The sequence below is a fragment of the Equus caballus genome, chromosome 11, assembly GCF_041296265.1.
Source record: "Equus caballus isolate H_3958 breed thoroughbred chromosome 11, TB-T2T, whole genome shotgun sequence".
Lineage (NCBI taxonomy): Eukaryota > Metazoa > Chordata > Mammalia > Perissodactyla > Equidae > Equus > Equus caballus.
In genome coordinates this window covers 32,571,700-32,593,005 of record NC_091694.1, presented here as the reverse complement: position 1 = coordinate 32,593,005, position 21,306 = coordinate 32,571,700, and the positions used below count along the sequence as shown (strand labels likewise).

General features: G+C 50.7%; 2 protein-coding genes across 6 annotated transcripts in view; one reads left to right on the top strand and one right to left on the bottom strand.

Annotated features, from left to right (window-relative positions):
- Positions 1 to 10,249, top strand: part of MKS1 (MKS transition zone complex subunit 1) — an 11,711-nt gene extending 1,462 nt beyond the window's left edge. The window contains exons 3-19 of one of the 5 annotated variants that reach the window (XR_011423240.1): positions 286 to 356; positions 782 to 937; positions 2,034 to 2,131; positions 2,319 to 2,447; positions 2,718 to 2,822; positions 3,488 to 3,596; positions 4,152 to 4,208; positions 5,269 to 5,311; positions 5,569 to 5,634; positions 7,103 to 7,173; positions 7,537 to 7,606; positions 7,709 to 7,816; positions 8,520 to 8,653; positions 9,179 to 9,261; positions 9,348 to 9,445; positions 9,543 to 9,881; positions 9,967 to 10,249. Coding sequence is in view for 3 of the 5 variants with exons in the window: in XM_001503683.7 (XP_001503733.1) it covers positions 286 to 356; positions 782 to 937; positions 2,034 to 2,131; positions 2,319 to 2,447; positions 2,718 to 2,822; positions 3,488 to 3,596; positions 4,152 to 4,208; positions 5,269 to 5,311; positions 5,569 to 5,634; positions 7,103 to 7,173; positions 7,537 to 7,606; positions 7,709 to 7,816; positions 8,520 to 8,653; positions 9,179 to 9,261; positions 9,348 to 9,445; positions 9,543 to 9,685 (1,541 nt within the window). In the remaining 2 variants the exon portion in view is untranslated. The other 4 variants (XR_011423241.1, XM_001503683.7, XM_070227467.1 and 1 more) reach the window with 4 other exon arrangements.
- EPX (eosinophil peroxidase) lies at positions 10,184 to 21,306 on the bottom strand. Its single transcript, XM_005597510.4, has 13 exons — positions 21,105 to 21,306; positions 20,904 to 20,997; positions 20,481 to 20,656; positions 20,170 to 20,287; positions 19,918 to 20,047; positions 18,836 to 19,042; positions 17,322 to 17,640; positions 15,705 to 15,865; positions 15,076 to 15,331; positions 14,462 to 14,632; positions 12,046 to 12,283; positions 11,246 to 11,457; positions 10,184 to 10,931 (listed from the first exon to the last, which is right to left on the bottom strand). The coding sequence occupies exons 1-12, from the start codon at positions 21,178 to 21,180 to the stop codon at positions 11,256 to 11,258; spliced, it is 2,148 nt and encodes a 715-aa protein (XP_005597567.1). The 5' UTR covers positions 21,181 to 21,306; the 3' UTR covers positions 10,184 to 10,931; positions 11,246 to 11,255.

Below are 21,306 nucleotides of genomic sequence, written 5' to 3'. Positions count from 1 at the left end.
AAATTTCAGCTCTTGGCACTGAATTAAATTAATAATTCCTGGAAGACATGACTTCCTTTTATTCAAATTAGAGTCGTGATTAAGACTTCTTGGGTCCTAATCCTAGCTTCTAGACATGTCCACAGCCTCTCTAAGCTTTGTCTAGAGTGAGTGCTTAATAAAACACTGAACTCCAACTTGTTTGGTGGCAAATATTAGAGCAGGGACTTTGGTTAGAATGAATCACAGAGCGAGAAGTGGTGCTGGTTTGGCTTAAACATTCAACTCATTCTGTTCTCTTGGGAGGTGGACACCGACCAGATGAAGATGAAGAGGAGGAGGTCGTGATTGGGTGGCAGGAGAAGCTCTTTAGCCAGGTGAGCCGCTGTCACTTTGTTCAGTCTCCCTCCACCTGGCTGGTAGCAAGGAAGGAGTCTTGATAACTTATTGCCAAACTGATTTCCAGAAAGGTCGTAGCAGTTTACACTTTACCCTGTTGTGTTTACAGGGGCAATGTAACATAGGGACTGCCACTACCCAGTTTATCATCCTTGGTAAGGCACTGTTCACCTCTGGGCCACATGCCATCTGTAACAGCAGACTTGGATGAGACCATCACTCTGGTTCCTTTTAGCTCCAACATTCTTTGGATCCCCTACCCTCCATTAGTTTAGGTGAATTGAGAGTTGGCTAAGAAAACATGTCAGATTGCATCAGCTCTATAGGACTGATTTGACTAAGCACTTATAGGAACAAAAGTTGGACGTATTCTCAGTAGATCTCTGTTTTCTTGTGACCTCAGTTTGAAGTAGATCTGTACCAAAATGAAGCAGCCTGTCAGAGCCCTTTGGATCATCAGTACCGTCAAGAAATCCTGAAGCTGGAGAATTCGGGTGGCAGGAAGAACCGACGGATCTTTACCTACACTGACTCTGATAGATACACCAATTTGGAGGAGGTATTGTTCCTAATGAGGTCCCATAGCTTCCATCTCCTTTCCCTCCCCTAGCTTTCTGGCCTCACTAGGTTCTGTGTGTTAAGTCAGAAGCCTGTTAAGGAGAAACAGCCTGTCTAGGAACCGCCTTGTGCTGCTGGCAGCCAAGCTAAGTAGGGTGGGCACGGTCTGCAGGTGGTGTGGCTGCTGCTCCCTTCTCTGCCTGCTGGAGGGCCTGGGGGAGCCAGCAATGTCTCTGATGATAGGCTTACAGACTGCAAATCAGAAAAAGGAGCCACCAGGCTTGACTTCCTCCATGCATCACGTGATAAGACAAGTGGGTGGAGTCTTGAACCAGCCAGATAAAATTCATCAGGAGATTCAGCCAAAACTCTTGGTATCTGGGTTTGTAAAGGAATTCAGCACAGCCATGGAGAATGACTTAAGTTCTCGATTTGTTTGTGCCAACATACCCTTGTGGACTTGTTTTACAGTTTCTTCAGTCACTGTATAATATCTTCTGTCTTCTCACTGAGATTTTAAACTCCTTGAGAGTAGAGCCTGTATTTTCTGATTTTTGTTTATGATCTTGTAGATCTCTGCAAGGTGCAGGTGTTAAATGAATGTTTTTGAAAGATTGATGCTTGTATTAGGAAAGCTGTGGGTTGGTAGTGTATAAAATTTGGGTTGTCTTTTGGAAAAGTAAAGCAAATTACAGTTAGTGCTCAGTTAGCCATGTGAGGATTTTCCACAGAATACTTACGTCCCATCTGGCATCTTCTGACTACCTGGTTAACGTCAACATCTACCAGGCAAACTCACCCAACTTTTCGTTGGTATGTGCTCAGAGATTGAAGAGTCATTTTAATATTAGCACAAATAAACTCATTTCTGAAGGGTAGTATGCAGCTAAAATCTTAGGGCAAATCAAGGTGTGGGAGGAATCTTCTTTGGGTCGTTTGTGCCACTGCTCCCCTCTGTTAGCATGTATAATTGTGAGGTGTCTGTACCTGTTAGGTCAGGTCCTGGATGAGGTTTCAGAAGGAAAACTTGCCTTCAGGTATTTGGTCCCATGTGGCCCTGACTAGATGGGTTACACGGGGCTGCTCTCTTTTCCCAGCACTGTCAGAAAATGACCACTGCAGCCAGCGAGGTGCCATCATTCTTGGTCGAGCGAATGGCAAATGTCAGGCGGCGACGGCAGGACAGGCGAGGGATGTGAGTGCAAGGGTGTATGGGGACTGTGGGGGGCCTTCATGGTCCTTTACGCCAGTGTTCTCCATATGTCCACCAACTGGAGCTTCCCATTCTGCAGTAGGCCCCCACCTGGGTATGCTCCTCTGTGTTCCTCCTTCAGGCTCTTTGGGGGTGCCAGAGAAGTGACCTTTCCTGTGGTGTCTCTCAGGGAGGGCGGCATCCTCAAGTCACGAATCGTTACCTGGGAACCCTCAGAAGAGTTCATCAGGAACAGTCATGTCATCAACACCCCTCTTCAGACAATGTACATCATGGCAGACCTGGGACCCTATGGAAAGTGAGTGAAGATTCTCGCTGCCCAGCTCACATCCTCATCCTCACCTCTTCTCACTAACCATCCCCTACCTGTTACAGGCATCCGGGGTGTATAGGGGGAGGGACTTTTTCTTCTTTTTCTTCTTAGTTGTACTCCGGAGAAAATATTTTACCATGATAATGCTCCCTAGAGCCTCTGTCCTCTCCCTGATGTGGGCTGACTACTTCTTCCTCTTTCTCTGGAGGTGGGACCAGCGATCCTGAACCTTGGTGTTGATTTCCTGTTTTCTAGGCTTGGCTATAAGAAGTATGAACATGTCCTCTGTACTCTGAAGGTGGACAGCAATGGTGTGATCACAGTAAAACCTGACTTCACCGGCCTCAAAGGACCCTACAGGTGTGGAGAGGAAGAAAAGGGTAGTGGAGGCTGGCATTCCTTCCCTTGGCTTCTCTTCTTGGCCCTAGTGGAAAAGCTTCTCAGACAGCCCTTCCTCTGTTCTAACTTAAATTCCCAGGCAATGGTTCATATTCTATTCTGGGTCATAGACCCTTAGGATTCTAGGCATCTTTTTCTCAGAAAACATGCAACTACACCAATTTGAAAGTGATAACTCCAGCTGTGTAGCGATGTGAAAATAGTTCTCTGTGCTGCTGAACATAAGAACTAACCAGAAGAAGGAGAGACGAACTCAGCCAGGTCTTTTCCTCCAGGCTGATTGTTCCTCATCTCTCTGTATTAGAGTAACAGCTGTAAATTAGAAATTATCCAGACCCACCTGTCCATTTTTCAGGTGAGAGAATGGGGTGCCAGGGATGTTGTGTTTAGGGTTTCACCATGACTTTAAGGCAGAATTGCGCCCAGAACCTTTACCCTCTGAGTGTAGTCTGGTGCCGTTTCTGCTTTGCTGTTTTGTGTCCCTCGCCTTGTTGTATTTCTGGCCATTTTCGTTATCATATACTGTAAGTGAGTTGTGTGGCCAGTGATGGCTCATCCTTGGGCTAGGTCTGGGGGACCCATCTCTTATTTTCAGAGTTGGTCTTTTTGTGGCTTTGACCTTACAGAATCGAGACCGAGGGGGAGAAACAGGAGCTGTGGAAGTATACGATTGACAACGTGTCCTCCCTCGCACAGCCGGAGGAGGAGGAGCGGGAACAGCGTGTGTTCAAGGATGTAAGAGCTCGTTCACTCCAAGTACCAAAGGGATGAGCCTCAGTGCCTGGGAGCTGAGACCGTGTCTGAGGTTGATGTCAGCACTTGCAAGGTCTGCTGTTAATGGCCCTCTTGACTTAGGAAGCATTGCTGACATATCAGACACAAGCTTTTGATCATAATATAACAATAATAATAACAATGACCATTTATTTGAGCATTTACCATGCTCTGTGGTAGGCACGTCGCATACTTTATTTCATTTAGACCGTACAACAACCCTTTGAAGTGAATGCTTTTATTTTTACCATTTTATATATGAGAAATTGAGGTTGAGAAGCTAAGCAGTCTGCCCAAGGTCACGTAGCCTGTAAGAGCAAGAACTGTAAGAGCAAGTCCCAGACCAGCGGATTCCAGAGCCTCAGTGCTTCACTTTAAAACGTCAGTGGCTGGGGTGATGCATAGGCCTCCAGCTCTCTGTGGCATTCCCCAGTACTGCTTCTCTCCCTCCCATTCAGACTGAACCTGGTCTGGCGGGGATCGCATCTTGAGTCTTGGTTTGGTTTGTTCCCTCAGCTTTATGGCCGGCACAAGGAGTATCTCAATAGCCTCGTGGGCACTGACTTCGAGATGGTGAGTAGCTTGGCTTCTTGCAGCACCGTGAGCTGGGCTTAGCCGGAGCATTCTGACTGTGGCTGAGTAATAGTGCCTCTCGCAAAGGTCCTAAGACATACTCTTCAGTGTAAAAAGGAAGTCAAACGATAGTGTACAGATTATAATCCTTATGTGTTTTAAAACATTGTATATAGATATAGAACTGTTAGTGTACAGAAAATGGTCTGAAAGGGTGCACACGTGCTGTCGGTGGTTTTCTCTGGGAGGGGTGGGATTGGGAGATGGTAGATGGGTATTGGGTGGTGAGAGAGATTTCTACCTTTATTCTCTAAACTTAGGTAGTTTTGAATTTTTATCAATGGTAATGCACTCACGTATTACTTTATAGTTAATTTTGAAAATAAATATAAAGATGAAAAAGTCTTCCGCACTCTTCATGTGGCTGTTTTTTGTAAGTGCCCCATAGAGAGAGAAGGGGCGTCATTTCTGGTTGTCAAATAGTTTAGCTTTTAAAAAACAAAGCGAAATAGTTTGTCAGTTATCCTGTGGTCCTGTTCTTTGTCTTCCCTCACTCCAGGAGTTTTGTTTCTAGATCTGAAACAGGGATAAAATTACCCAGTGATCTCCCCCCCCCAAAAAAATTAACTTTCAATATTTTTATATTGCATTAGCAACATATGTTCAGTTTTAAAAGTTAGATAAGATAGATACACAAATAATTAACAAAGGAAACTCCCTTGTTTCTTGACCTCAGCCATCTAAAGGGAACGGGGTCTGCAGCTTCCCACTGTACACCAAGGGGCAGCTGTTTTTGCTTCCCTTGGCCATTCTTGTAAATTTCCCATACTGTGTTGCCTTCCCTTCCATTTCAATTATTTACTTTTTTCCTACTGTACAAATTTTAGACATGAAGGAAACTGATCTGTGGAGAAGTGGCAGGGTGGGGAGGACGTGCGACAGTGACACACCCAGATCTGACATCCAGGGTCAGGTCTTCTGGGGATTTGTGGACAGGCTGGGGGAGACGTGCTGCTTCCTTCCAGACCTCCTGATCTTTCCCCACTTCTCTCTCCCTTAGACTGTCCCAGGTGCCCTCCGGCTCTTTGTGAATGGAGAGGTAGGTAAGTGTCTTGCCCAGACAGAGATCTCTTGATGCTCGGGCAAGTGCCCACATACAGCTGTAAAGTATTCCACCTCCCTCAGTGGAGGCCTTGGGTTGTCTGAAGTACATGGGAAACTCAGTCACGAGTCTTTTCTGGAAACACAGTGTTCCTGGCCCTTGAGGGACTTGCTTTCAGAAGTGTGTAGGCTCTTCAGGATTGGGTTGGGTGCTAAGGGTGATAGGAGAATAAGCTGAAATAGTTTCCTGTTTTCTTAGTTTCAGCCCAAGGCTATGAGTATGACAATCTCTACGTCCACTTCTTTGTGGAGTTGCCAACTTCTAGTAAGTAATATTCCTTGTCTGTCTTTTTTATATCCATTCTGACAGTTTTCTAGAGGCATTTGGTAAGGCTTCCTTCCCCACTCCTACTAAAACTGTTACTCCTCTTTTCAAGGTCATAGATCACTTCCAAGTTGTCAAATCCTATAGTGACTTTTCTGCTTTCACCTTATTTGGCCTCTCAGAAGCATTTCATGTGGCTTACTTTTCCTCACTGAAACTCTTGGCTTCTGGCTCCACGCTCCTCTCTTCTCTTTCCTTGGTGGCTCACTAGCCTCCTTGGCTGATTCCTTATCTTCTGTTGATCTTAAACTATTAGAATATCCAAAGCTGGGCCTGGGCCTTCTGTTACTCTCTCTACAGTTTTTCTGGGTGGTCTCATCCATCCCATGGCTTGAATACTGTTTATATGTCTCAGACTCCCAGATTTCTATCTCTGGCCTTGGCCTCCCCCTTGAACTCCAGACTCATAGCCAGTTACCTCTTTGTCATTTCTGCTTAACATGACCAAAGGAACTCTTGATTCTCCCTCTTCTTTCAAACCTGTCCTCATGATTTTCCCCATTTAGCAGAATGGCAATGTCAGCCACTTAGTTACTGATGCCAAAAACCTAGGAGACGTCCTTGTTTCTTCACTTTCTCTGGCTCCCTACAGCCAGTCATTCCATCAGCAATTCCTGTCAGCTCTGTCTTCAAGAGATGTCCTGAATTGTCTGTTGTCTTGAGCACCCTGTCCCAAGCCACCGTCATCTCTTGCCTAGGCCAGTGCATTAAGTTTCTAGCTTAGCCTGTTGCTTCCTCTCTTGCTCCCTCTTACAGTTCATTTGCCATATACACGACAGCCAAAGTGAGCCTTAGAGATGTACACCAGCTGTATATCTCTTGAGCTTACAACTCCCACGGCTTCCCCTTGCACTTAGAGTAAAATCCAAACTCCAAGCCCTGAAGGAGCTGGCCCTGCCTTTCTCTCCCTTGCAACGTTCCAGCCATACTCTCTTTCTGCTCTTGAACACGCCGAGTTCTTTTACACCATAGGGCCTTTTGAGGACCATTTCCTTTGTCTGAAGCTCTTTCTGTTGTATCTTTGCATGACTGGTTCTTCTTGAGTTTAGGTCTCAGCCTAAGTGTCACCTCTGAGAAGTCTTCCTCACCACTCACTCTAAATGAGCCTCCAGGTTACTCAGTCCCTTCCTCAGCTTATTTTTAGTATAGGATTTATCACTACCTGATAGCCTCTTGTGGTTGGTTTGTTGTCTGTCTGCCCCTATTAGAATGTTAGCTCCATGAGAGACAGGGATCTTTTCTATCTGGTCACCAAAATATCCTAATGGCTGGTCATAGCACATAGCAGACACTCAGTAAAGTTAAATGAATGAATGAGTGAATGAATGGCTAAAGGAACTTTGTTTTTTTCCCCAACTACTTGCTCTCCTCCCAGGTAAACTCACTATATCTGGTCTTTGGCTTTCAGACTGGTCAAGCCCAGCGTTCCAGCAGCTCTCAGGAATAACACAGACCTGTGTGACCAAGTCCCTGGGAATGGTATGGACAGCGAGAGGGGCTACCTAGAAGGAAATAGGACTCTGTTCCTGGGGTGGCATCTGAAGATTTATTGGCCTGGCAGCCATGCCCTCTGGGGAGAATTCCAGAGTTGGGCCTGGCCCTTCTCTGCGGGCTCTGCAGCACCACCTGGTCCAGGCTCCTCTCTCTGCCTTTTTGAGAATGGTAGCAGCTTGATTTGCGGGGTCCCTTCACCTCTCAGCCTCTTATTTCCTACCTGGGCTGATAGTTTTTCTTTTTTTCTTGTAAAGGTGTTCTTGACATTGGCCACAGGGAGAACGAATTCCAAGAGAGGCCTTGCCCACCCCATGACACTGAGTATGAAATAACACTCCTCCTTTTTAGGACAAGGTGGCTTACTTCTCCTACCCGTTCACATTTGAGGCCTCCTTCCTCCACGAGGACGAATCTGCTGGTGAGTGGCTCAGCAGTGGATCCTAGGCCTTCGGTCTCCTCACGCCGTGCCCTCTCTTGGTGAAGGCCTCCTATGACCTGGCTGCTTCTCTCCCTCGCACAGATGCTCTCCCGGAGTGGCCTGTGCTCTACTGCGAGGTCCTCTCACTGGACTTCTGGCAGAGGTATCGTGTGGAAGGCTACGGGGCTGTGGTGCTGCCTGCCACCCCAGGTGACCTCTTGTCCCTGCCCTTCATGTGGCCCACATGCCCTGGCTCCTGGGAACAAGATTAACACTTCCAAAAGATTCAGCCACTTCCAGTGAGAAGTAGGGATAATTAGGAATTAGAAGCATTTCTCTTACAAGATTCCTTGCCCCTTTTGAGGCATTTTTCCCCCTCCATTAGAGACAGCTGAGTGAAATTCCCACTAACTGCGAAGTTGAGCAGCCTGGGCGTCCCTGATAGCTGCTCCACGCTCCTCTGATTTGACTTGCGGCCCTCAGGGAGAGGCTGCCTTGCGAAATGAGCTTTCAGCATATGTGTAGTGAATGAATCAGCGTTCATTTTGAAATAATAGCCGTTATCTTCTGTTGTGTACCAGGCATTGTGCTAAGTGCTTCTTCTTTAATTTTCCCACCCACTTTGTGAGGTATAGGTGTTACTATTTCCATTTTACTAGGTGAGGAGAATGAGGCTCGGAGAGGTTAAGAAACTTGTCCTGGTATACAGGTGAGAACTGGCAGAGCTGAGATTTGAATGTCTGTCCCACTGATGTCCAAACAGGTGCCCTAAACTGCCATGATAACCTTCGCCAGAGGTCAGGTCGTCACCAGACCAGGTGTTTTACTGGTGGCTAGGACTGTGTCATTGCTGGAGAGTCAGTGAGGGACCACAGGCCCTTTCTGGCCCTGGCACCGTTCTCATCGTGCACAGGCTCACACACCCTGACGGTCTCCACGTGGAGACCCATGGAGCTTGGCACCGTGGCTGAGCTGAGGAGGTTTTTCATCGGCGGTTCTCTGGAACTGGAGGACATCTCCTACGTGCGGATACCAGGAACCTTCAAGGTGACTTTTGTCTCTGTGGAGACTTCATGCTGGGAACTTGTGTTCCTATCTCTTCTGTAGAAGGTGGGGTCTGAGTTAAGGTCCCTTGTTCATTGCTTCATTGTTATTTAGCCTCTTTCTTCCTGTGGCTTAAGCTGGAAGTCATGGCCACATCTTGACCTAGGTGCAAATGTCTACTCTGCTATCCTAGGAGATCTTTGGAAAATAGTATACTTAGACATTTCCCTTGATCCCCATCAGAATAACTGGCCCCTCCTTCCAGCCCATCAGTGAGGCCTCAGTCGTCGGAGGTGAGGAGGATTGGCAGGCAGCCTGTGAGACTGCTTATTCTCAAATGAAGTTGGAATGTTCCCTGATTTACAGTTGGGAGCCCAGTGTTAGCCTTGAGGTGATGGAGTCTGGGTCCTGGAAAGTGGTTTCCCCAACAACTGTTCTCCCCAAGAATGGGAATAAGAACAGGAGGAGGCCGGCATGGTGCCTGGGGTCTAGAAACCACAGAAAGCTGATGCTAACTGCGTGCCACAGGGGGAGCGTCTGAGCCGCTTTGGACTCCGCACAGAGACCACAGGCAGTGTCACCTTCCGTTTGCACTGTCTGCAGCAGTCCAGGTGAGTCACCCTGGCCCTCTGCCTCGGGGCTGCTTATCCCTGAGGGCCAGAGAGCAGCCGTGGCCACGTAGCGGGCTCCCCTGCAGGGCCTTCATGGAGTCGAGTTCCCTCCGGAAAAGGATGCGGAGTGTGTTGGACCGTCTGGAAGGATTCAGCCAGCAGAGTTCTATTCACAGTGTGCTGGGTACGTTCCCCTCTTTCCCCAGCTGCCACCCAGGGTCAGCATGGGCCACGCTCCTCGCCACATCAGTAGCTGACTGCTGTATTCGCTTCCCTTGCAGAGGCCTTCCGTCGAGCCCGGCGCCGCATGCAGGAGGCCCGAGAAAGGCTTCCCCAGGGCCTAGTGGGCCCCTCGGGAGCACGGTCTCCTAGCTCGCTGCAGCCCCGGCCCTCCGTGCAAGAGGACAAGCCAAGCGCCATCTAAGGCCGGTGCCCTCCTGCCTCTTCATCCTTCTGATTAGAGACCACTTTGACCTGCTAAGAAAGTCCCAGGCTGACGCCTCTGCCTAGTCTTCAGCAGGGTCTTCTCCCTGCCAGGTGGCAATAAACCAGAGACCCTGTGCCCCCCATATGGTCCCCATCTTCATATTTCAACTACTGCAAGTGGGCATCACAACAAGGCAGGCTTTTTGGTTTGACACGAGTTTGGGGTAACCCCATAGTTAGTTCTGTCCTTGACACAGCCTCTTTTCTGTCTCATCTCAGTCTCAGTTGCAGAGGGCTGCAGGTACCTTATGCTCCACAACCCTTTTTACAAATGGAGGCTCAAGAAAGAAGAAGGAAGGTGTGCGAGATCTTAAATTCCTGGCCCAGGAGGCTCAGCATCCTCTTTCCAGAGTAGCCTCATCCTACTGCGTGGGGCTTATTGCGTTTGAGATATACCTTATTTTTGGAGTAAATGAAGGCTAAAGGTAGTGCGCAGTCCTTTCTGCTAGCAGGGTGGTATCTTTTATTGTGTTTTTTCTACATAAACACCTTTTATACTGACTGACGTTCTGTTGGCTGTTTGTCTGCTCAGCCTGCTGGCATGTCTGAGATAGCCTCAATGCTGGAGGCCCTAACGCTCCTGCCCTTCCCCTTTTCCTACTCCCGAGCGTTTCTTTTGATGCTCTTAACTCAGCCCCCAAGAGAGGCTTAGAGGTTAGTGCCAGCTGTGTCTTGGCAGCCCTCCTCTTAAACATCTGGAACAAAGCACGGGACTAGGGTCATGCCCTCCCCAGCCCAGTGCAAAAACCAGTGTGTGCCCTTAGCAGTGCTTTATTGGTAGAAGCAGAGTGTGCTTCCCAGCCTGCAGGCTCCAGAGAAAGATTGTGAGGTGGCTAGAGGCTGGGACCATGTGGCCTCCCAGTCATGGGCAGGGGTCAGGGACAAGCTGGGAAATAGGAGATAGGGGCTGGAAACCCTCCAGATGACTATTCTCAGATGAGGGCCTCTAGACCGCCTTGCTTGGCTCACAAGTCCTTACACCTGGAGCTGATGCATGACCTAATAGCTAAGAAGCTCCCAAGGCGGGAGGACTCCTTGCTGCTGGGAGCACCAGCTGTCACTCCCAGCCAAAGAACCAGCTTTCTGTAGCCAGCAAAAGCGTCAGCAAGATATGGGGGAGAAGGTGGGCTTGTGGTCTTCTGTAGGTCCCCTTGTCTCCAAGATTGGAGGCTTGGCGTGGACTCCTGTGGAAGCAGGAGAAGTGGGCAAGTGAGGAACTTGCTGGGTATCAAGAAATGGGGCTGTTTTAGGGTGTTGATGACTAAGCTGAGGTTAGTTTGGCACTTCTTAATTGTCCCCCCCAAAGGCCTAGGCCCCGGGATTAACTGTCAGCCCAGAAGCTAGCATACAGGAAAGCCACTAGGAAGGAGTTCCCTGTCCCTAGTGACAAATTCTGTTGTCTCTGCTTAGAGGCCTAAGAGGAGTCAGCTGTCCCCTGCAGGGAGGGATGTGAGGGCCCGACCCAGCCCAGGGCTGTGGAAGGAGGGCCTCCTCTTACCTGCCGAGCCTCATTTGCCTCGCCAGGCTGACAGGTCCAACTTGGGGATGCTCCTGCAGCTCACAAAGCCCCGGGGGTGGGTGTTGGCCTTGAAGATGTGCCTCGAAACGGTGGTGATCCCGGTATTGTCACACACAATTCGAGACAAGGAAACCCGTCTCAGGGCCTTGCGCTGTCTCTTGGTGAAAACACCCCGTTTCTGCCACCAGAACCTACCAAGAGAGTCAAGAGACGTGGGTGAAGGTTGGGGAGAGTTAACATATAACGAGCACCTGCTGTGTGCTGGCTACTTTACATACACTGTTTCGTTCACTTCTCCAAAACTCCTGCAAAATAGGTATTATTCCCATTTTATAAATGAAGAAACAGGTTCTGGGATCAAGTAAATGGCCTGGCGTTAAATGCAAAGTAGTTTAAGTGGTCAGGGCTGGATTTGAACGTAGGTAAATGCCAAATCCAATAGGGAGTCAGGTCTTAAACCACAAGCTTACTGGAGGAAAACCAGATTTAGCCCATTCTGCCATATTTTCTGGGATCTGCTAGCCTGGAACAGCGAGGCTGACAGGTCTATCTCCTGGGTTAAAGGTGCCTTCAGCTCAGGCGATTATCAGCCTTGCCTGGGTCAGTGGTCTCTCTCCCTCTGACCAAGCTCTCCAGGGAGGAGCCTCCTGGTCTCAGGTCCTGTGAACTTGGAAGAGATGAAGCTAAAAAGAGTACCTTCCCCTGTTGTCGAGTCTTGAAATGCTAGTGCTTTTCTGCCCTGCCTCTGGGGCTGGTCTCTTTAAGGTAGAGTCTCTTACCTGTCCCCATCTCGGGCTCTTCTGAACTGGTTCTCAAAGAGACAAGCCAGAAGAGGCCCCACTCGGGCCCCTGGCAGAAGAGGTTCTGCGATGGCCCCAACCCAGATGTCAATGTTGTCAGGTGTCCCATACAGATTCAGGAACTTCCTTGCCAAAGCCTGGTTTTTCAGCACCCGGCTAAGCTGAGCCAGATTCCGGGGCTGGGAGAGCCTGCAGAAGCGCCTCCAGGCATTGTATCCTGTAGGGCAAGGGGGCAGAAGCAGTTTCAGTCTCACCTCTGCCCACCGCGCATTAGCTTCTGCTTCTCTCCACACTCTCTCCTGAGAGAACCCTGTGGTAGGCAATACTAGGCAGAACAAGATCCCTGCTGCAAAAGTGGCCCTGAGCCTTCCGAAGAGCAGGCCACCGCCCGCTCATTTTCAACGTGAGCAGACAACCGTGCTTTGTGTGCATCGAACTGAGAGAGAGTCCTAATGTAAAAAGCTGTTGTAACCCCACACTCATAACCGCAATGATAGTATTATTGGGCTCATGTGCATTAATTAGGGACAAATAAGACAGTACCCGGAATATACAAGACTCAATAGGTTTGTAGAATGAATGAATGAGTAAATAAATGAGTGAAAAAAACTAGAAATGAAGAGCATGGGTAAAGTTCATCTACTCAGAAAAGGACCATATGCTGTCTGATTCTGTTTATATGAAAGATCCAGAATAGGCAAATGTGTAGAGATGGAAAGTAGATCAGTGATTGTCAGGGGCTGGGGTGGGGATGGGGAGTGACTGTTATTATGTTCTAATATTAAATTTGGTGATTGATGAACAGCTCTAAATATACTCGAATCATGGAATTGTGTACTTCATACGGGTAAAGTTTATGATATGATATGACTATATCTGAATAAAGCTGTTTAAAAATTTTTTCCCCTACTCAGACTTCCAAAGACTAGCCACACTGATGTCTCAGCTCTCAGGATCCCACACCAGAACCAAGCCATACGATGTGGCAGGGACCAGCAAGGTAGGAGATAGCTTTGCCGTAACCTGAAGAAACACCAGCCCAACACCGTCCATTGAACAACCACTCACAAACCCCATCTCCCAGCTGAACAAAGGGAAATCACATCATGTACTGTACTAAGTGTTGTGTGATTCTCTCTCAGGATCCTCACAACACCTTTGTGGGGCACTTCGTAATCTCCATTTTATCAATGGATATTTGTTGAGCTTGAGCAACCATGAGTTTTCCAAGATCACCCCACTATTAAGTGGAGTTCAAACTAGGTCTTCCAATTCCTAATTAAGTATTGAACTTGGGAAGGGACTGGAGGAGACTGCAGGAGCTAGTATCAGGAAAATATTTCTGGGACAGCTTGGAGGGAACAGAAATTCACTGTAGCAACTTGGGTGGCTAGCAATCTCAGTTCTCCAGCAGGGGGCGCCCTCGCCTCTTTAGCCTTCAGGAGCACCCAAGTGGAGGGGAGGAAAGAAATTCAGGTTCTTGAGTGCCCGCAGTGTGCCCACCAGGTGCTGTGTTAGGTGCAGTTGAAATCCCCCCGCTCCGTTATACACGGCCAAAGGTGAGCCAAGGCGGGTGGGGCTTCAGGTTGTATTTAGACAGGGAAGTGGGAGGTGGGGAGAGGCAGAGAGGAGCAAGGCAGTGGCCAAAGGCTACCCCTAACACTGTGGCCTGAACAGGGGGAAGAAAGGAGAACATTTGAACTTGAAGCAGATTTTACTACTTCCTTGTTGTGTGGCCTTGGGCAAATTGCTAGATGTCTCTGATCTTATTTTCTCATCTCTGGAAATGGCTGTAACAGCTGTTTCTCAAGGTCGTTGGGAGGACTAGATGAGTTAATATCCATGAAAGTTCCTAGCAAAGTGCCTAGTTTTTCTTCTTTCGTGGGATAAAGTCTTTTTATGTCCTCACCAAACAGCCAAGGCAGTCTTAATTTTACCCCACCTGTTCCCTGCCTCTCGGGCTCTGTGTCTTTCTCCATTTGGAGCAGGAGCCAGTTTCTATATCCCTGGACCTTTACTCCTCCTCCTTGGAACTTGCCAGGTTGACGGTGAATGGAGCAGTTAATCTCTACCTTTTAAATCTACTGCTTTTCTCTACTCGGAATGTCCTGATCTCCTTTGTCAGCTCCTGTGTCCAAGTCCTGGTCCTGTTGTGAACCTAAAGCTAGAGACCCTACAGTGGATGGAGAAGACGTGGAGGGACAGCAAAAAGGTGGTCCCAGGGATGCTTTACTGCATCAACCTTGGCCTTGTGTGCCTCTGAACACAGCACATCCTGTACACAGTCCCAGGCAGAAAGGAGGCGCCCAGGGCCCTCTCTGAAACCCGCACCCACCCACCCCCAACAGCAGCCCTGGTCCAGGTGAAGCCTGGGAGGGGCAGGCAGCCCTCTCACCTGGGAGGCCATGGTCCCGGCTGCGTTGCATGTTGAGAGCTGCCAGGTCCAGCCCGATTCTTCTCACTTGCCGAAATAGCCTCTCCCGGAGTTCATCCACTAACATGGAATCTTGGCGGTTCAGCTTGGCAGGGGTAGCCATGAGGCCTCGGAGGATGGGGTCGATGCCACCTGGTGGCGGGGAATATGAGCAGCACAGATTGGACTAGTCTCTGGGAAGCCCCTTGGATCATCACATGGTGCCAGGCTAGCTCAGACCTGGACAAGACACTCGCTTATATTCTACAAAGTTTGTATCAGGAAACAGGGGCCTGGGTGGACATGAAGGGAGTTGGAGCTGGCGGGGAAAGAAGTCACCCCCACTTCTTAAAGAAGGCGTGGAAGGCAAGCTCCTTTCAGGCCCACAAGCCACCATTCTGACATCCATCTCCTCCCCTTTTGGAAATCCTCTAATCTCAGGAGCTGGGAGGCCCATGACTGAGGGTCTTGGTGGCACCTTCCTTGTTTTCACTGTCCTGGGGAGATGGTTAGCAGTGGCCTGAGCAGCAGCCTGCCTCCTGGCACTAAGCTGGGCCCTACTCCCACTCCCATCTGCCTCTGGAAAACCTGGTTACCTTCATGCACGATTCGCCAGCTGGCAAAGAAGGCGGAGCTAAGCGGGACACGCGAGTTGGGTGCTGAGGCCCGGTACTGGCTGTCCAAGCGGAACATGAAGGGCTGGAGCATGGTGTGGCCAAAGCGGAAGGCCAGGGTGAAAACATTGGCCACACGGGGGTCCACGTTGGAGCAGTACCCCCGATAGGGCCCCAGGGTTTTCCTGGCCCGGGCCTTGCCCAGAACCAGGGGCAGAAAGTCTCGGTAGGTGATGATCTGGAAGAGGACACATAGGAGGAACGTTACCTCAGTGGCCGCCCACCCTCCTCCCTGGCATTTGGACAGGCCTCTTGCCTTTTGAAGGGCTGCTCAGACATTTAATTCTTTATTGTCATCATGTCAAATGTGGCAACATTACTTTCCTGTTGGCTGATGGAGATACTGAAGCCCAGAGAGGCTGAGTGATGTGAACAGGGTCACACAGTGATGGGGGTACAGGCCAGATATCAGGTACACCCTCAGTCTCCCAGACTTAGCTGACTTGAGGCACCTCCCTGAGGGTGTGTTAAGGAAGGTGGGAGCCACTCCTTCAGGTGGCTTCTCTTGCCAGATTGTCTTCTAGGTGATGCTGGGACCCAGGGCTCTCTACCTGGACCATGGCCCCCACGATCTTCCGAGCCTCCTGGTACAGCTTGTCCCCGGTCCACCGGGGATTCAGGCGTCTCAGCTCGGTAGCCAGCCGGTTGTGCTCTCGCATAAAGAGAGTGTGCAGCGCTGCCAGTTTGGGGGTTTCAGTTGATCGGGAGTCACCTGGAAAACCCCAAGTTTAGAGTCATCATAGACCTTCCCAGAGAATGGCTTTCTACTAAGGCAGTCAGAGCTCTGAGGACTTTGTGACCTGGGCCAAATTCCTGGCCCTCACTGGACCTCCATTTCCTCAGCTGTGCTGTGAGGTGCCACTGACCGCCACCCTCCTCCCCCGCACAGCGGGCCAGGACGGGGAGGACAACAGGGTCTTGGATCCTGAAGTGACTGGAACAGGTTTGGATGAGGTGGAAAAGCACGGGGAGGGAAAATCTTTGCCTAATGATTCCACTCTGTAAGATGACCAGATCCAAGGCTGGCGGAGGGAGCTGGGTGATTCTCGGAACCTTGACTTCGGGACTGTGAGCCCCCGTGCCCTGTGAACTGCATCCGTCTGCACGTCCTCTGCCGAGGGCCGGACCTGCCCCCAGCTTTGGACTTAGTGTCGTGCTGCTCTCCCCAGGGAGTCCAAGGGAAAGGGAAAGAGAGTTGGGCAGAGCCCGTCCCTGTAGCAAACCTTCCCCTCGAGGCCGGGAAGGAAAGTCAAGTCCCAAAGGTGGGCCCTACACACAGTCATTTGCCGGCTTGAACTAAACCCTTTTGTACAAAGTCATATTTAATCTACTTTTTAGTAGACCTCTCGTGAAGGTGCACGCTGCTCTTGCCAGGAGCAAAGAAATACACAATCCTTAGGAAAGGCGGCTGGAGCCAACTCCCTGAGAAGAAAGCGGTGGAGTCGAGTGGGAAGGTCACAGACCGGACACTACGCTGACTTGAGTGCCCACTGTGGACTCTGCCACCTGAAATCTGTGCTCTGAGCACATTAGTTATCTTCCCCCAGCCTCAGTTTCTCGTCTGTCAGACGAAGGTGATAAAAATGCCCTCCTTCCAGGGCTGCTGTAAGGATTAGAGATGGCGCCTTTAAATGTCATAAATAACCAGAAACAATGACCATTATCATTATAACCAGCACATGGGGCAAAGGCCCCAGGAGAGTTGACATCAGGCATCCAGAGGAAGGTACCAGATAACAGTGTCTAGTGAGGCAAGAGAGAGGGCACATAAAAACCTAAGGGAATTTAGCCCAGAGAAGAGAAATATTTGGGTCATTAAACAGGCTATTACTGTGTGAAAGAGAGATAGCTTCTTCTCTGAAGTTCCAGAAGCATGAAGAAGAGCAATAAGTGGATGTTGGCTCTAAATGAGGGAGACCTTTGTAACAGTCAGCGCTGCTACAGATGGACCATTGCACTGTATAGGCCTGAGCTCCCTATCACTGGGGAGAGGCAAGCGGTGATCGCTGGCCACACACAGGGCGTTTGCAAAGGGACTCCTTCCCGCTTACTGATTCCATGACGACTACCACAGGTCTGTGCTATGGTGTGTCTAATATTGAGGTCTGAGGCCATACATCCACGTCACAGCCCGCCGTGGCTTCCCAACCCAGAACCCCGAGTCTGACCTGCCAAGAAACAGGGGATGCGCGCATTGCGGTTGGTGAGGCGACAGGGGTCGTTGCGCATATTGTCGAAGGGCAGCAGGTCCCGGCCATTGTCACGGAACTGTTGGTTGACAGCCAGCAGCCCAAAGTAGTTGGTTTGGTTGCGGAGCCGCTGGGCAAGGGAGACCTCGCTGCCGTACACCATGCTGGCATCCACAAAAGAGGTGAGAGCGTTGATCTGGTTTCGGACTTTGTTCTTGTTTTGGGGGCATGCGGGTGCCGAGCGGAAGAAAGGGATACAGTCACTCTGGTTCTTGATGCGAGGGTCATTGCGTGGGATCTGAGGTGGAAGAGGAGCCAGTGAGACTGGGGCCCCTAGAAAGAAAGCTCACTCTTCTTGGTCATCCCCCACCTGCTTTAAAACCTTGCTGAAAACTCCCCTCCTCCAGGAAGCCCTCCTTGACTCACCCAGACTCATACTGCTCACCAGGTCAACCTGCGCATCCACAGCACTTTGTGCCATAGAGTCATGGAAGGTTAGAAATGGATGAGGCCTTAGATCCTCATTTTACAGGTGGGGAAACTGAGGCTCAGAGAAGGGAAGTAGCAAACAGTTATCAGGAGAGGAGGGGTTAGAACCTAGATCTCCTGTCGATTAGGCCTGTGCTCCTTTCAGTCCATTCAATTTGATGGATATTTCCTAAGCGCCTCTCTGTGCTCGTGCTTTGGACACTGTGAAGGTCAATGAGACCCAGTACAGGGTACAGGAAGCCAGCCTTTCAGGGAAAACAGCCACACATATGGAGACTATCACCCTAGATTGAGGTGCCATTTGCTGTGCTTGATCTAAAAGCCAAAAGCTAAAGATAGAATAGGAAGATATGGGAAGGCTCCCTGGAGGAGGCGCCCGTGAACCAGAGCTTGAGGAATGGATAGGGTTGCAACAGGGAGGAGCCAGCCACGGGCCCTCACATGTCACGCCCCATGAATGTCGCCCTGCCTCTTGAGTGTGAGTGAGGGTGTGCATGTCAGAGTGTGTGCGTGTATGGCCCCTCTCTGTCCCCTCTGCTCGCTGGAGTCCATTTTTTCTTCCCTAGTGTTTCACACCACCCTTGCCTCTCAGCCTGAAGGAGAGCACTGTGCTCACACCCAATCCCAGGATTTGGCGGGAGCTGCAGGGCCCTTGGACTTTCCCAGGAAAGAGAGAAGGGCAAGAGCAAAGAGGCCCTAAAGGCTTCCAAAAGCAGCAGCTCAGTGGCTTCCCCTGTGAGAATCAGACCCATGGGTCAAGGCCAGTCCGATTGCTTTCCCTTCCCTGGAGCCTGCACTGAACCTCCTGGCAGGTTGCACTCCCACCCCTCAAAGACGCACAGAACCAGGGGTGTGTTTCAGGCTGTGCCTCTTATCTCTGCCTGATACTCCAGCATCACAGACAGCTCCTTGAGGATGGTGTTTTAGTCTTCCACATCGCTACTCCCAGCTGTCAGCCCTGGGGTGGAGGCTGCACCGGGGCCTGGGAGGTTGGCTGAGGGTACCTTGATGGGGAAGCAGGGGGGCAGCTGGGCGCAGGTCTTCTCACAGTCGACGCCCGCAGTGAAGGCCACTCTGGCTGGGGACTCAGGGGAGAAGTCCAAGTCGTGGTCAATGAACTGGCCCCACTGCATGAACATGAGGGCCCGGCCCCTGTCGGAAGTCAGCCTCTCACTGGGGAAGCGCACGATCTGGTTGGAGACGGCCCGGACCTGGAGGGGAGATAGGTCACTGTAGGGCATGGGCTCCCAGACCCTGCAAGGTGTTGGGGCCAACCCGGAACTCAGGAGCCAGCAGATGGCCCCTGCTGGAGTTAACAAAATCTCTCCTCCTCTCCTGACCTCCCCTCCCCTTTCCTATTTTGTCCCACCTCCTGTGTGGCTGTCATTCCTAGAAAGATGGTCTCTGGCTTGGCTCATGAGGATTCCAGGGGTAAAGAGAAAGGTGGGGGTGCTAGGTTGGCTGGCTGAGACCACACCAGCTCTTCCAGAGAGGTAAATAGATCAAATGGATAAATCAATTCATAGACTAGTGGGTAACTAGACGATAGAACTGATCGATAGATGCACGGACCGGTTGCTAGGTGGTGGATAACTATAGAGAGAATTGGATAGATAGATGGAAGGATCAATGGAAGAAAAATTAATAAGTAGATATTGATAGATGTAGGTGATGGATTGTTATATTGACATATGAATAGAAAATTGATAAGCTGGTAAACGTTGTCATTTAGATTGGCAGACATAGCTAGATGAAGGTGTGTAGCTCTTTATATTTAGCAAGATACTTTGACAGTAATTCTTTCAGAAAAAACAATACTGTAAGAGCTAGCGCTAATAGACCGCATCCGATGTGGATGTTTATAGGAGGGACCTTATTTAATATTCACATCGGCAATATGAGGTAGGTTTTACTGCCATCTTACAGATGAGGAAACTGAGACTCAGCTGTATTGCCTGCCCAAAGTCACACAGCCGGCCAGTGGTAGAGCCTAGATTTGAGCCCTGTCTGGCTGACTCTGGGCTCCACTTTGACTCCCGTGTTTAGAAGAGAAGGAGCATCCTCCAGACCCTCAGCCCTGACTCACAAGAGGGAGGGGGAAGCCATTGCGCTTCTTGCCGGGGGTCCAGCCGAAGGGGAGCGACAGCCTATCCTCATACTCAGCTGGCAGCCAGCGAGCCAGGGGCTGATTGGAGGCCCCCAGCCAGGGTCTCTTCCTGAAGCAGTAGGTGGGCTCAAGTCAGCAGAGTTCTGGGCCTTGAGACCACTCAGCGTGTAGGGAAGGGTGGATGAGGGAAGGGAGGCACCCCCCAGGTCAGGCGCAGGCCCTGGCACCCACTTGTTGTTGCATCTCCCGGTGATGGTGCGATATTTGTTACTGCACTTCTCGGCCTGGTCCTGGAGAGCACAGCCAGTGGCCTGGGACAGCAGCCGCAGCTGGGGTTCTGTTAGCACATCTTGGGGGGGGAGGTGAATAGGGGCCTGGACCCAGGATTCTAGCTCCTTCCTGAGCTTGTCTGCTCAGTATCTCTCATCCCTTTACCTCTCCCCTCCCAACACCCCAAGGCTGTGTACCCTGCCTCCCCCTCCTGGCTTCCTTCCACTCCCAGGCTAGGGAAGGCCCTGGGGGCTCAGTAGGGAGCACAGTACCAGTGACATTGAAGGATCTGGACCCCTGGAGTTGTAACTTCTCCTCCAGCAGCCCCAAGGCCACATGCATATAATCGGCAGCCCGAACGACTGTCCTGGTGGCCGCTGCTGGTCGTTTGAAGTAGGAGAGCAGGTCCATGGGGCTGGCCAATCCACTGCGAAGGCGCTGCTTCATGCTGCCCAGGAGAGGAGGGATGAGGGCTGGAGAAAGGAAGCAGACTCACCCAGCAGATCCCCAGGCCGGCGGCAGGCAGTCAGGACAGTTTAAGCAGACAGAATGATGGATGGGAGGGAGGCTCTCTACACACGTGGCACTGCCCCATGGCGCCCAGGGGCAGGATGATGGGTGAGGTGACCTTGGCTGGAGCCCATCCTGCCTCATCTACCCTCTCAGGCCCATGCAGTCCTCAGACCCAGACCTACCTCCTCTGAGTCTGATTGTAGGCCGCATCCACCAGCAACTTGGCCTCTGTTATGCAGCCCCGAAGGACCGAGGTCTCCACTGCCCTGGGGGAGGCTGTTCAGAGGGAAGGGAACTCAGGGTCCAGGGGAGCTGCAGGCCCCCCACACCCAAGTTCTTCCCCCTCCATTGCCCTCCTCCTGGGCCGCCCAAGGGGCTATTACCTGGGGCAGTGCCCTCACAGAGCTGGGCCAGGATGAGTGCAGCTAGGACACCTGCCAGGGTCAGGAGCAGCTTCATCTTCGCAATGAGACCCCCAGCCACAGCGCGTTAAGCCACCGAAACACACGTCCTGTGCATGGGTGGAGTCCCGTGCTCACTTCTCACCCAGAGGACCCAAGCTGACCTCTCCCCTTCTGCTCTTCT

Excerpts from the sequence above, each read along its gene's own strand:
- EPX (XM_005597510.4), bottom strand. The coding sequence starts at position 21,180 with ATGAAGCTGCTCCTGACCCTGGCAGGTGTCCTAGCTGCACTCATCCTG. Across the intron at positions 20,288-20,480 it reads CAGATCCTTCAATGTCACTG|ATGTGCTAACAGAACCCCAG; the intron begins GTACTGTGCTCC and ends TCCCCCCCCAAG. Across the intron at positions 17,641-18,835 it reads CCCCCTGCTTCCCCATCAAG|ATCCCACGCAATGACCCTCG; the intron begins GTACCCTCAGCC and ends CTTCCACCTCAG.